The sequence below is a fragment of the Sinohyriopsis cumingii genome, chromosome 12 (assembly GCF_028554795.1).
Source record: "Sinohyriopsis cumingii isolate HCF-2022 chromosome 12, ASM2855479v2, whole genome shotgun sequence".
Taxonomy (NCBI): domain Eukaryota; kingdom Metazoa; phylum Mollusca; class Bivalvia; order Unionida; family Unionidae; genus Sinohyriopsis; species Sinohyriopsis cumingii.
Window position 1 is genome coordinate 66,623,761 of NC_142972.1, and position 13,990 is coordinate 66,637,750.

At 33.8% G+C, this 13,990-nt stretch overlaps 1 protein-coding gene across 3 annotated transcripts in view; it reads left to right on the top strand.

Moving 5' to 3' along the window:
• Nucleotides 1-10,034, top strand: part of LOC149786622 (uncharacterized) — a 39,972-nt gene extending 29,938 nt beyond the window's left edge. For all 3 annotated transcript variants that reach the window (XM_089978232.1, XM_089978233.1, XM_089978231.1), the window contains 3 exons: nt 5,387-5,605; nt 5,813-6,103; nt 6,838-10,034. In XM_089978232.1, coding sequence (XP_089834358.1) covers nt 5,387-5,605; nt 5,813-6,103; nt 6,838-6,914 — 587 coding nt within the window. In that variant the 3' untranslated portion in view covers nt 6,915-10,034. The remainder of the gene's footprint in view (nt 1-5,386; nt 5,606-5,812; nt 6,104-6,837) is intronic.
• The last annotated feature ends 3,956 nt before the right edge of the window (nt 10,035-13,990 follow it).

Sequence of the window (13,990 nt, forward strand, 5' to 3'; positions counted from 1 at the left end):
TTGAGGTAGTTTTGTAGGATATCTAAAGCACATGTTTTCCACTCAGCACCCACTATTACCAACTAAGGATGTTTTGGATATAATAGGGACATGTTTTCTGCTCACGTGTTACTTGTAGAATTGTTCTATAAGATGAGATGATATGTGTTCGCCAACTTTGATAACCAGCTACTGAAAGTTGATAAATTTTACAGAGATAAATAGATTCGTCAAAGACTTAAAAACACAGCTTCATATTTTCTTGTTGACAGATTTTTATAGAACGAATATTCCTAAGCATTCAATTGATATTTATTTGTGTTCAATATTTGGACATGTCGCCAAAACGTTTTATTATCAAAATTACGTTTGCAACATTTAAACTTTAAAGAATAATCCTCCACTTGTATATAAAACAGGAAGATTTGTTTTTGCATTTTACGTACGAGAATTATTTACAAAATATAATTCGAACTCAGATCATAATGTTTTAAAACAAAATTTTAAAAAAATCTCATACCAGATAAAGATTCAATTATATCTTAGTCTGCTTTTCGACTAAGCTACTGAGGAATAAAACGGTAGTATTGATACACTTTGTCAAAATAGTCATAACGTATAAATTTGCAGTAGATGTCTTGTTCTTTTCATATATAGTATAATGGCGCACAAACTTCAAACAAACACCAAAACACCTGTTCTTACAAGCTACTTTTTGGATGTCAAGGGACATACTTTGGCAAGATGAGTGAAACGCACAAAAAAACCAATCTTACTAGCATACCTCGTGTGGAGAGGGATAAGTGTTTGATATAAAATGATGTCTAACACCATTGCTTGAACAAGACGTACATGCACGTACGAAATAGTTCATTGAAAACACGAGTTAGGATATAGTATGAGGACAAACGAACACTTATAATCAGAATGCAACACACACTCATACAGCCGAATGATTAGGTGAGCAAGAAGTATTGTAGGATATAGTAACTAACATTCTTACAATCCCATGGCAAAGGAGCAAGTGGTATGATATGATCTGATGACTAACACACACACAGACACACACACACACTTCCGTATACCCACATTTTCAAACTAATGCATAAACAGGTTAGTGGCATGATAGTGTATTATATCCTAAAAATAAGCACCAACACTTGAAAAGTAATGTATATGGGAACCAAAGTTATCATAGCAGACATAGCCCAATGTATGTAGTTAAACGCCAACACTTGCAAGCTAATGTATAGAGGACATTGGGTATGCTATCGTGTGATGTGTAATACACATAGACACAAACAAATAACAGCCATTTGAAACTAAATATGGTGGGACAAAGTGTATGTTATAGGTACGGTATTAAGGCAAACAAATATCCATACTTTGAAAATGGCGAAACCCTACCCGCGACATCATATTGCAGTCTTTAGATATTGTTTTTTTTTTTCAGAAGTGAGAAAATCTGGAAATTGTTATTATAATTTTATAATTGATTGGCAGGTCAAGCGAAGGCTTTGACAATCTGTACCCAATGATTCCAATATATCCCCATTTCTTCAGTCCTAGTGGTTTTTATACATCAAGTAGACAAGGCAGATTTGTCCACACGAAATATCCAGTACGATTCGTGAATCTCATAGATTTTTCACCACTTTGAATGTTACTCTGGTTGGGTGTGTATAAACTAAATATTCCAATCGATGCAATAATGAGGTGTCAAAATACTAACATATTTTACGACCTATATCGATCATGGTGAATGGTTTAGCATCAGTTGTACATGGATGTTTCGTAACGTCACAAAATACATGAAACCAAAAGAAAGAAAACTAACATTCAGTCTTTGCTTGAAATCTGATGGTGAAATATGCTGCAACGATAACAATCTCAAAAACAATACCAAGCAGCAAGACTTTTCTTATTTCTGCATTTATGTATGTCTTGCTTCACAAGCAAATTATGTCGCAGTTTGCCAAGCGTCACCTCCAAAATGCTGTAGATAAAAATTACGATTATATTTTTAAAGTGACAACAAGTTTCTTAATTTATATATTATTATATTTTTAAAAACGAAAATATTGTAGAAATTAAGATATTTTTGGGGGTTGTTTCTTTTTAAAGCAACGCCACCTTAATCTTTATATATAAATCTTTGTTTTGAACTGGACGAATCTCCCCAAATTCCGTATCTACTTTTTAAAATGATACGCAGGTAGCCTGTTTTTGTTTTCCATCTTTACACAGGATATATATATATATATATATATATATATATATATATATATATATATATATATATATATATATATATATATATATATATATATATTAAAGCATCATTTATTGAAAAAACTATTACAATATATCAAACGATACAGGAAATAAAAAATAATTAATATCTAGAATCGGAATAAAATTGGTTATTGTATGAGAGGGATGGTCGGGGGTGGGGCAACCTCGAGAAATTAGTGAACAATATCCATTAAGACTAATTCTCAATTTTTGGTTTTTAAAGTTTTTATTATTCAAAAACAAAATATATGCGAAAAGTCTAGAATAGCAATTGAAAGTCACTTAGAAACGTGTCATCTACCAATTAGGAATATATCGTCTGAATGTTATTATACTGATTCAGTCTCTCTGTTTAACAATATCGCCAGAAATTAGTCTAACGCATTGGAATAAAATATGAACGACATTTCCTGTACTTTATTATAAAGTAACAATATGGGATTATTAGCTGCGTGGGTGTGTATTTACGAGTATGTGTCCATTATCATACAATATCAGTCACCTTCTCTCACCATGGTTTATGTTGTGATTGAGGGTGTTTATTTTTAACTAATTGTGTGTCATGATATAATATATACAATGGGCTCTACACTATATTTTGTGAGTGTATACAGAAAGGGAAAACATGGCAAAACCCTCAAATGCAAGGTTAAATACGTTATATAAACTGCACTCTTTTATAAATAAGTTCCCAGGACAAGAATGTTGCATCCATTATTCAGTCCTAACGACAGACCAAGGAGACTGGGAGGACAGGTGCTGTATTGGTTTAGAGTGTCATGTGTCTTTTAATTGCATGTTGTATCTGTAAAGCAGGAATGTAAGGAAAGGGTCCTAGCTTGAGAAGATCAATGCTTTACAGCGAAGATTAACGAGAATTTGTGAATGTATGTTATAGCTCTCGCACATATGAAACTAGAAATAACCTTTAAGAAGCCAAAGAATTTCAACGCATTATTTGAAATAAAACTGGAGTCATATACAAGGAGTAATATTTCGACTGTTTACAAGATACACCAGTTCTTGAACCAAAGCCATGTAACATAGTACTGGATAAGGATGTTTCGATATTGTTAGCTTACGAAACAGTCATTGTGCATCATTGTTCTTGTTCCTTTTCTTCTGAGACATCGCAAGAGATTGTATATTGTGTTGAATTTCAATTTCTGCAAAATCAGTCATTACTTAAACATTATTGCAACCGAAAGGTCAAACTCATTGGAAAGAATTATATCACCGATTCTGTTACACTCTCTAACAAAGTCTGATAAATTGGGATAATGCTATGTATACCTCACGGTGGTCTCATTGGGTTTCATATGAAGCAGAGTAACCATCATTCCAAACAAACTACATATACGTCTGCATCAGTATGTGTTGCTGCATCGTTTACCTATTTCCTACAAATCTAATGACGGACAATTGACTTGCCTTAGATTGTTTGCAAATGGTTTAATCGCATGTGCTGATCATGCAGTTTACTGTCTCTGCTAATGTTAATGATCTCACGCGCGGAACTATGAAGTGCAGAATACTGACAGGATAATTCTCAGGATTAATTGATTTATTTATTTTAGTTTTACGGCGCACCAGCACTGTTAGGCTATTTAGCGCCATAGAAAAGGTTATATGTGCATTAACAACAGTTGATAAAAGGTTTCTTATCGACCAGCGGTAATAAACTCTAACATTTAAAAGCAAAACGACGAGATGGTGAGTGTAATATAGAATGCTTCCCGATCAACAGGCAATGTAAATGGTGTGTGTCAATGAAGGTTTAGATGAAAACGTATTGAGTATGAACGACTGTATATACATTGCTTAAAAATATTCAACATGTGAGCATAAATAGTTATATCTTAGAATCAATGTTTACTTCATTCAGGAATTTTAAAATACAAGATACGTTTATTGTATCAAACATTTCCTTCATGTCGTGCACATTGTAGTACTGATCGCGCGTAGGTTAGAGATCGAACATAAAGTGCTTAACAGTGAATGGTTCATTGCAAGAAACGTACTCTGGTGGGTCTTCGCCTTTTAGCGTGTAGAAATGCGTTATATAAGTGTGATTAATTCTAATTCTTGCAATGACTACCCCGTCGCTACGGACGGATATGCAGGACGATTTTCAGGAAATAGCGAGCAGACTACTCACCGCAATCCTTGTTTATTTTAGGTCACGAAGACTATTCTCGTTTCATTATATCACGTGTAGCTAAATACGGGTATAGTTAAAGGGTAAAAGCTAGAGTAAAAGAACGAAACGTTTAATCCATGTATGGAAGAAGAACATACATTGTGTATCAAATCAGAAAATATGATTCAGTTAAACATAAGTAACTGTTTTAAATTATCTTAGAATGAGGTCTTTCATTGAATTAGCATCCAACAAAAAATTATCCCACACTGGAGATGTTCATACCTTCTGAACCATGCTGTGAAAATATAGCTAACTGTTCGAGTCATATATGCCTTGACATTAAGACTGTCATTAGGAGTTTTATGAAACTCTTATTTTAAGGATGCCCCAAGCGAATGCACTTAAAGAGAATAATATATTTTGATTGTAACGTTAGAAAGGGTTATTTGTATTGTATATACTTTATACAATAATTTAATTATGATAAATTCTTACTTATCATTCTAGATAAGTCCATCAATATGCTGAAGAGAAATATGACGTAAAAGAAAGGTGCCTCCGTTTCGGAGTATCTGACTATAAAAAAATTATTTCAGCACAAGTAAGACACATATCAATAAAAGAAAAGATAAATATTTTGCAGAAGAAAGATTGTCCATTTCTCTGATCTTTTAAATTACAACTGCAGGTAAATTTGTGATATAAGTACATAAAAGTTTATATAGTTCTCTTTGACAAAGAACACGTATTTGTTGTATTAGAATTTCCATGCAAATATATAATAAATACCATTGCCTTTTATTCAGATTTGTACAGTTTCAGGCAGTCTTTGTAGACATCTTTGTATATTCTTGTCAGTAGGCTCTGCTATTTCTCTATCATTGTCAGTGTCATTATTGTCATACCTTCAATACATCAGGTTCTCTTGGTGCAATCAATATAATAGCATCTGTAAACTTACCTTTGCAGGCGAGAATGGTATTGGCTATGGAACACTTGAAAAAATAGAAACAGCACTTGAATTTTTCACTGCTCTGAGAAAACGGAATATTCTCACCAGGGATAATATAATAGTTCTCCAAGTGATGCTATGGCATTTGAAAAGACAGGATCTTCATAGAAAGTGTGTCGAGTATGCAAGAAACTTCGGGAATGCGGCCTACTTTTATACCCCGTCTCCAGAACCAGGTTTTGTATCTATATTTTTCATCACATATAAAAGTCTTTTAAAGCGCACTGTTTCAAAAGTCAACATATAGTAAATTAATCATTAGTAAATTAAAGTAATAGAGGATAATTTTTTGTAAAGAATGGAATCTTACCTTTAAAATGTACTGAAAAATATATAAACATAAGAAAACTAAATGTTTTTGAATATGTCATACTATATTTTAGAGAACGGATATAGATACGTCAGGTTTCACGTGGTGAGTAACGAATTCAATGCATTTGACCGATGCCAGTTGGAGAATGTACGTACAACTCTAGCTGAATTACTTTTGGTCCCGCCTGAGTTTGTTCTCGTTAGTGGTTTGGAGCCTTCCTCAAGTTTGATCATCACATTCATGATGCCAGAGTACTACGCGTCATTGCTCATTGAAATGGTTGTGGATTATCGTATTCCACAGCTGCTTGACGTCGGAATCGACAAAATATATTATGATGGGACACTGTACCATCTGAAAGGTAGGAAAATATTAAAAATAACTATTCAGTGATGCCTGTAATAATACAAGCTGTTTAATAGATTACCATCATTGCTGTATCAATTTTTTTATAATTATCATTTTGCCATTGTATCATTCATATTTCCAGTGTTTAGAACCAGACCTCATTAGTGGAGTAGAAACACCGGCACATCACACATTCGCTTCTATGATCAATATCAGCCAAATGTTTGCGAATAGAATATCAGTCATCCAGCTGTTGTTGGTGGATTTCTATAGGTCTTTATCTATACCAGAAATTACTACAAATTACCGCCTGAGTGGTTAATTTGATTTCAATGGAAATGTTTCAACGAATGTAAGATGCTGAAATTAGTAAACGATATGCTTTCTATTACATCATTTATTTGTATGTACTTCTTGTTCATGTTCCGATTAAACAAATGAATCAATCAGTTATTCGATCATTTAACTTATGTGTCAATGTATGTATGTATGTATGTATGTATGTAGACAAACTCTTAACATAGAGCCTTATAGCAAAACATCCAAAAATATTCATTGATTTCAGTCCACCACGTCGCCGAAAATATGAACGTATCAAATGCCTTCCAATCTATTTTTAACTTGTTCTCTGTCGTTCCTGTTGGTGTGTAATAAAATCACGGAGTCATGCTTTTTAGAAATCATTATTATGAAAGTCCTTAAATATGTTAATGCAAATATCATGAATATTATTGTTTCTTTATTAAGGAAAACTAGCAATGAATGTATTCAAGGCAATTTGCGGGGAAAACTTGAAAACCGTGAAGAGCTTTTGGAACGGCTGAAAAGAGCTGAGACATGGCTAGAACAAAGAGAAAAAGACGTGATAGAGCTCAGTAGATTACTAGATAAAGCTGAGTTGGATCTACAAAAGGTGAAGAAAGAAAAAGCCGAATGCGAATTTGCCAAATACTTACATTGCAAACCCTGCGTGACTTTGCCTTTTTAGATTCGTCCAAGGAGAAAGCTAATGAATCAAAACATTACGCCGAGGACAGAATGATCCATTCAGATGGAGCGCTTTCGTTAAATACAATAGTCAAATGCAAACATATTCGACATAAGAGTTGCAGTTGGAACTGACCGAGAGTAAAGTCAGGAATCATACGCACAACCTGAATCCAGTTGAGCAGGTCAATGATGTTATACCCACTTGAGAACTGAAAAGTGACTTGTTCTGTTTTGTTTATCATATTCTTGTTTTGAGGTTCAATCTATATCTTCCAGAGTCATAACGATGCAAAGCTTGCGGCCTTGGGCTCATCGTCTAAATGTTTCATACAGGGTGGACAAGTGACATAGTCTGATATCTCATAAAGATCATGAATATAAAGAAAAGATAAATAGATAAAAGATATTTGTAAGAGCTAAGAGAGATAATTTGATATTATATTTTACTCGCAATAGATCACGATAATGAAACAGTATTTAACTGACTTATGGTAGTTATCGTTTTACTAAGCAAGGTGCAATGGGGGTTATATTTTGTACAGCCATTAAGCCTTGCTTACAGTACATGTAACAAACATCACGATATCGCATGCATAAATGGAACATATATTGAAGTTGCTTCTAAGTATCAAAACTGTTGCGGTTGTGACATGTATTTTCACCAGTGTTTGAGAACACCCCATCCCCGTGAAAAAGCAGGATTGTGGTTAAAATTAAGAAAAAGACAAAAGTTAACAAAATTTCAAACTGATCAGGTAAAATGTATGAGCTGTTACATACTTTAGGAGAAGGCAATTCGTTTGCTCAGTTGGGTGTTACGATTGTCTCAATCGTGAATTTTAAAATGTGTACAGCGCAATACTGACGGTGAATATGACATGCATATGTTTTTATGCAGAGCATTCTAGAACGTGTTGAACTGGTCACACAAATGGGAAGATTTTATACGTTTGTTACAATTAATTATGTACATATTAGTCGTGATTTATTGACCATTTTCAGTACTTTTTAGTACTTTTGATCAATAGTCATTGATTTTGCTTTCTATGCGACATTTGAACATCGGGTAAATTAAGTTTTATCGATGTACCACGTGGTCGTTCGCAAATACGCGAGGTGGTTCGGAAAACAGGATAGGTTGAGGCAGCATAATATGGCCTGTGAACTAAATAATGATGACATATTAATCAAAAGTCTTACGTTTTGCTTTGAACCCATTAATAGGATTCCAAAAATATGGTCAGAAATTTAATAAATAGTCTCAATACTTAATACAGTTTAGAAAAGTAAATTTTGGTAGTAAAGATATTTGTAAAGAATGTACAGAAAATGTGAAAATATGTGAAAAAATTCCAAACTCTTCATTTGGGGATCACCAAAATGCTTTTCACTTAAAATCTTCTTCTTATAATTGATTTTCATCATCATCATCTTAGTGTTATCATTATCATTATTATTATTATTATTATTATTATTATTTCCAAAACACATGTACAACTGTCCCGTTGGTTTCATTTATGGCCACCCTACCGTTGTTTAGGAACTACTGTTATAGTTGTTCAGACCGGAAAAATATGTTTTATTTACAAACAGTATGTACAGAAATAAACAGTTCATGTTAATTTTTTCCAGTGTTATACAAAACCAGTTTCTCCTTGCTGATATGTGGACCCATTTTTTAAAATTTATTATATTTCGTTCACACTCACTACTAAATGTTTCGGGCTACTTAATTGAAAGAAATAGGACATCATTATCACCATAATGGATAGCCATTTCGTCACAAAGAGAGTACCATGCCCCATTCATCAATGCTGAATTGTACATGACCAATAACCCTTAATTAGCCAAGTGCTTTTGACTGTCATAAAGTATCTGCGAAAAACAAAATTACGGAACAAAGACAAACGAGATAAACAATAAACGCCAAATAATAAGTTGAATTTACAAAATTGTATTTGACTATGACTCTAATATTTGGATTATTTCAAACGTATTACTTTTAATTCCAGGATCAAATCTAGCTGATGTTCGTATCGCTTCTTGTTATGTGTACGAATTATTGTTAAAACTATTTATGAATAATACAAATGTAATAGGTATTTGACTATAGGAAACATAATCTTTGATGTTTGGAGAGGAATATGCTTCAGTGTTTGATGACTCTTGAATCTCTGGAGTCCTCAGTATTAAACGTCTTTACAAGGATGTCAGGACTGACACTGAATATTGTCAAATCAAGAGCAGTTTGGAAGGGAAGCAAGTAGTACATACAGTACAGAAAAGTTTCATCATAGGAAAGAATTACTGTGGTTGACTGAAGTGTCATTACTGGGCATAGCATTTTCGGTGGATTTGGAGAAAAATGGTAAAGATGAAGTTTGAAAGTAAATTAGAAATGATCGAAATTTTTTAAATCTTGAAAAAGGCGACCCATGCTACCATTTGATAACATAACGTAATTCTTCTGTTTAATAGAACATTTGTCAATTTGTTTTGAGTATGAAGCAGGTGAATTAAATACTGTTACTATTAGGAGCTGGAGCTGTAATGATAACATCCCAGAATATAAAGCGAATACTTACTCTCATACATTATGTTTTATTAGTTTAGAAACAGGTAATAATGAAATACCCCAGGCTTGTTTCACATCTTCTATCCAGTAAGAATTCTATTTTTGCCCTGTTTAGGAACTCCAGTAGCTGTTCTGGATAATTGCAGTAAGTGTTTTGCCACGAAATGCGTGGCCAGAAAAGAGAGGTCTTCTGCTACTGGACTTCCGAACAGCTATTCAATGTGTTATTGAGATGCTTTATTGCGAGATGACTCACTTATTACGTGTTATATATTTGTCTTTACTTCATATATATATTTGTATGTTGCCGATATGTTTCTTCACACGAATGGATGAAAAACTCTATAGATTAATTCTTAATAAATTATATTTTCTGTTCTGTTCGTACTATGATTTCGTGACTGGAACGAACTGTCTGTCTTTTTAAAACTGATAATATTTCTATTTATCAGAGTTATTGTTAATTTATTTGTGGCTGTGCAAGCTGAAATTGTGTTACTTCGAGTAAATTCAGTCCAGAAAATCGCTCAAATTCGTTCGCAGTTCCAAAGCGTTTGCACGAATCATATCTTGAGGCATTTTGGGCAGTTTTGCAATTTAAAAGCATGCATGTTCAGCGCACATTTTTGTTTTGATACCATTAAAATCGACGTGAGGTTGAGGCACAGTTTCAAAAGTGAAAGGATGAAGGGTAAAGAAGAAAATGTTATTTTGAATTACACTAATTAATGCCACAAATATGTTGAACATTTAGGCATATAAGGAATTATTACGGTATATTCATGTGTACTTAGAGTATATACTTCTGCCCTTTAACACCAATGATACCATGTTAGCAACAAATAAAAAACATCATTACGGAAGTGCAACAAACCCTATTTAATTTAAAGCCATTTGGATTATGTATGCTTTTAGACCTATCACGCGTGGATCGACTGTAAAGATAAAAAGAAAACTGGAATAGTTTCATGTGTGAAAAACATTTTTTCAACATATGGAATGTCGTAGGCTGCAGCTAACATTCCATTTTCAGGATAACGGCACTTTAAAATTGTTTTTCATGCATATATTCTAAACATTTCATATCACCTTCAATCAATTATGAATTCAAAAATAGAATATCTACCACTTGGAAAATAAACATAGGGAGAGAGAGAGAGATTAGTATATGATGATTGATTTGGGTCGCATATGAAGAATATTGATGGATAAATGTGTCTTCTAAGTACGTTTAGTGAAGTAAACGAAATACATAAGTTTAACGCTGTTAATATTACAAGAAAGGTGGTCTGGTGGAGGAAAGATAAAATGGCCAGGTTAATTATAATTTTAAACTATAATACAGTATTTTCAATGGATGTACCGATGTAGCAAGCCCGGGCTGTCTGGGCTGATACTGAAATGGTAAATATCGGATTACCTGATCCGAGGAGTACTGAGTGAGCTATATCTCTTCCCCATTAGGTACATCACGAAAACTAGAGAGAAATGCTGCAGTCAGATAGGCAAAGTGATTGTTAATTAGTAAACGTACATCAATCTAAAGAACAAAACAGTGTGGAGATTTCACTGTACTCTCGACCTCAAAGGAACGGAAATGTTGACACAAGAAGTGTTATCTGAGTTTGTCAAGTCCACAAGATAACTCTTAGATTTTTGCCTTTAGATATAGCCTTTGCAAGATTGTGTTCAGTCTTGGATTAAATAAAAAATGATACTGTTATGGTCGTATGCAAGCAATTTAGACTCACCCAGTGTCGAAACATTTTTCAGACAGGAGCACCTCTACTTTGCCGAAACTTCAACCTCGACACGTTTAGGTCCCGTGAAGAAAACTTCGTCCTATTTTCCTGAGGCGTAAATTGAAGACTTCGTTTGTATCATTTTTCAAATCATCTTGAGATAATACAAGTCATTTCTGCAATAGCATGTAGCTGTACGTGCTGCTAACATGGCCTCTGGTCGTACTTTTCTTAGTATGATGTAATAATATGATGTTATGACGACGTTATTATACATTATTTTAATGAATGAGAGTGATCTTTGGCCTTGCTGAACATTCTTGTAATAAGTCTGGGCGCACTATTTTCGTTACTGACTATGGATCTCGTGCACCTCAGTAGACTCAAGCGTCATGCTATGACTTCACTGTCTTCAGGTTTACCTATGTTGATGGTTGTTAGCGCATCCAGTTATGATGCTGTTTATTTTATTACTGGTCGCGCTACATGTTAAACTGGCAGACTTAGTCTTCTGTGGATAGTGTTGAAAGGTTCTTCAGAGAAAGGCTTACTATGGGCCGTTGATTTCGTCTTGTTGACATGACTATTCCACTTAAGAATTACGTCCCAAAGTGACCCCTAAGATACTTGGAAGATTCAACTAAACGATCGTGTTCTTAAGAAACATGTACCGTTCTTTTTCGTTCATCTAAACTGATGTGAAAACATCCAATGCGTACGCCATGCTTCTTAAAAAAACCTTAGCGTTGTCAAATATCAAATGACCTCTTTCTACTATAGGAACTTCATTTTGAATAATTCGCAAACTTTCTGCAATCCTTTGAGATATAGGAATGATTGCAGATTCATGCCAAATTTAGCTATTTCCAATAACTGACTCTACTACAAGTATTGAGCCCCCATACTTTTTATTTTCATTTTGTTTTGTTCTCCGTAAATGCTTTCGTTATTTTATTAATTGGTATAATTTTTTTATAAAATTGACACGTTCTCCAAACTGCACCATATATTTAAGCTAACATACATATTTATATTCACTGAAACTAAATAGGTACTTTATTGATTGTTCATTCCGCTGTGGTTTCATCATGTATAACAACAGAGGCATAGTGTTATAGATGTCTCATAACAATTAAGGCGTAGTCGATTTCATTAATGAAGCGACATTATCCAGTATATACGAAAAGTCTACTATACTACTCTCATCACTGCTTCGCAACATGAACGCCACATCTAGCGAATCATTGTTCGTTCACAATCGGTACAGCTACTAATAATTTGTGGTGTCGTGTGATTTTTTTTGTATCTTCTGACCTTACAAAAAAAATAGCCCACGAGATTTGAATCCATGCATTGTCAGACAGGGGAAGTCATAGTATTTGCAAATGTTATAAGTCTCTCTTGTGTGTCTGCTTTTAAAGTGACGACCAAATATTAATTGAACTGAATTATACGATAAACATTCAACTTAACAATATTAAGTAGCTATCATCCGATACAGGTTTGATACATTTTGCTAGTTCTGTTTGCAGAGACTATATTAGGCCGTCACCTCGAGGTTCCCGGTTATTCGTTCTTACATAACATATTAGCAAAACTAAACAAATATAAAAAACAGGAGTGGAAAAAGGCAGAGTAATAGAATAGAGCCTCTAGCGCTTAATGTTAGAAAATTTGTTTTGGAGCTAAACAGTGAACTTAACTGACCATTGAAGTCTCCGGCGAGTATGGGAATGTCTTCTTTGCAGAAAATATGAAACTGATCCATTAGTTCTTCTATTGTTTCGGAGTAACTTGCAATAGAAAAATTAGTTGATGTCAAAAGTGCCCAGAATAAAAAATATTTAAGTCTATCGTTACATTTTACCTCAATCTCTAAAACTCTGTCACTACCAGCTCTCGACAATGGATTAACGTGGAGTGACTTTCTGTAAAGGATTGCTATTTCCCCGAACCCCGTATGTCTTAGCCTTTCTTCAAAATTTACTGTTAGCCTATTGTCAGAGCGTGAGAACGATTTAAACTCTCGATGTATAATGTCTAGGAAATTGGGTTGCTCCGGGAGAAGCCAATGCTAAGTTAGCACAGCAATATCTACCTCATTTAGCAAAGAATACAAGTAAGGTGACCCATACATGACTCCATTTACGTTCCATGTCATCAGACGAAATGTATGACTAGACATTTGTTGACTTAACAAATAATAGATTTTCAACACAAGTATTGCAATGACTATAAAGTAATTGACCATAATATATGTATGAGACTTACTGCTCCTTTATTTGTTTACGCCAGTGCTGCTTGGTGTCCTTATCACCATAATCCTCATACCATTCTCTTGCCCATACAAAATTTGGCCAAAAACCTTCCTCTAAATCCTTCTCAAAGTCTAACTCGTCTACCGTGACTAAAGCAGTAAAAGTTTAATTTAAATAAATAAATATTTAATAAATAATTTATTTCCCTGGAAAAATTCTGTATAAATAAAAAAAGAAATAACTTACGGTTCCAAGAATTAGATCCGAAAAAAATCCAAGAATAATCCAAGAATTGAATTGCAAAAGTCCTTGTAATAAATGTTCTAATAATATCA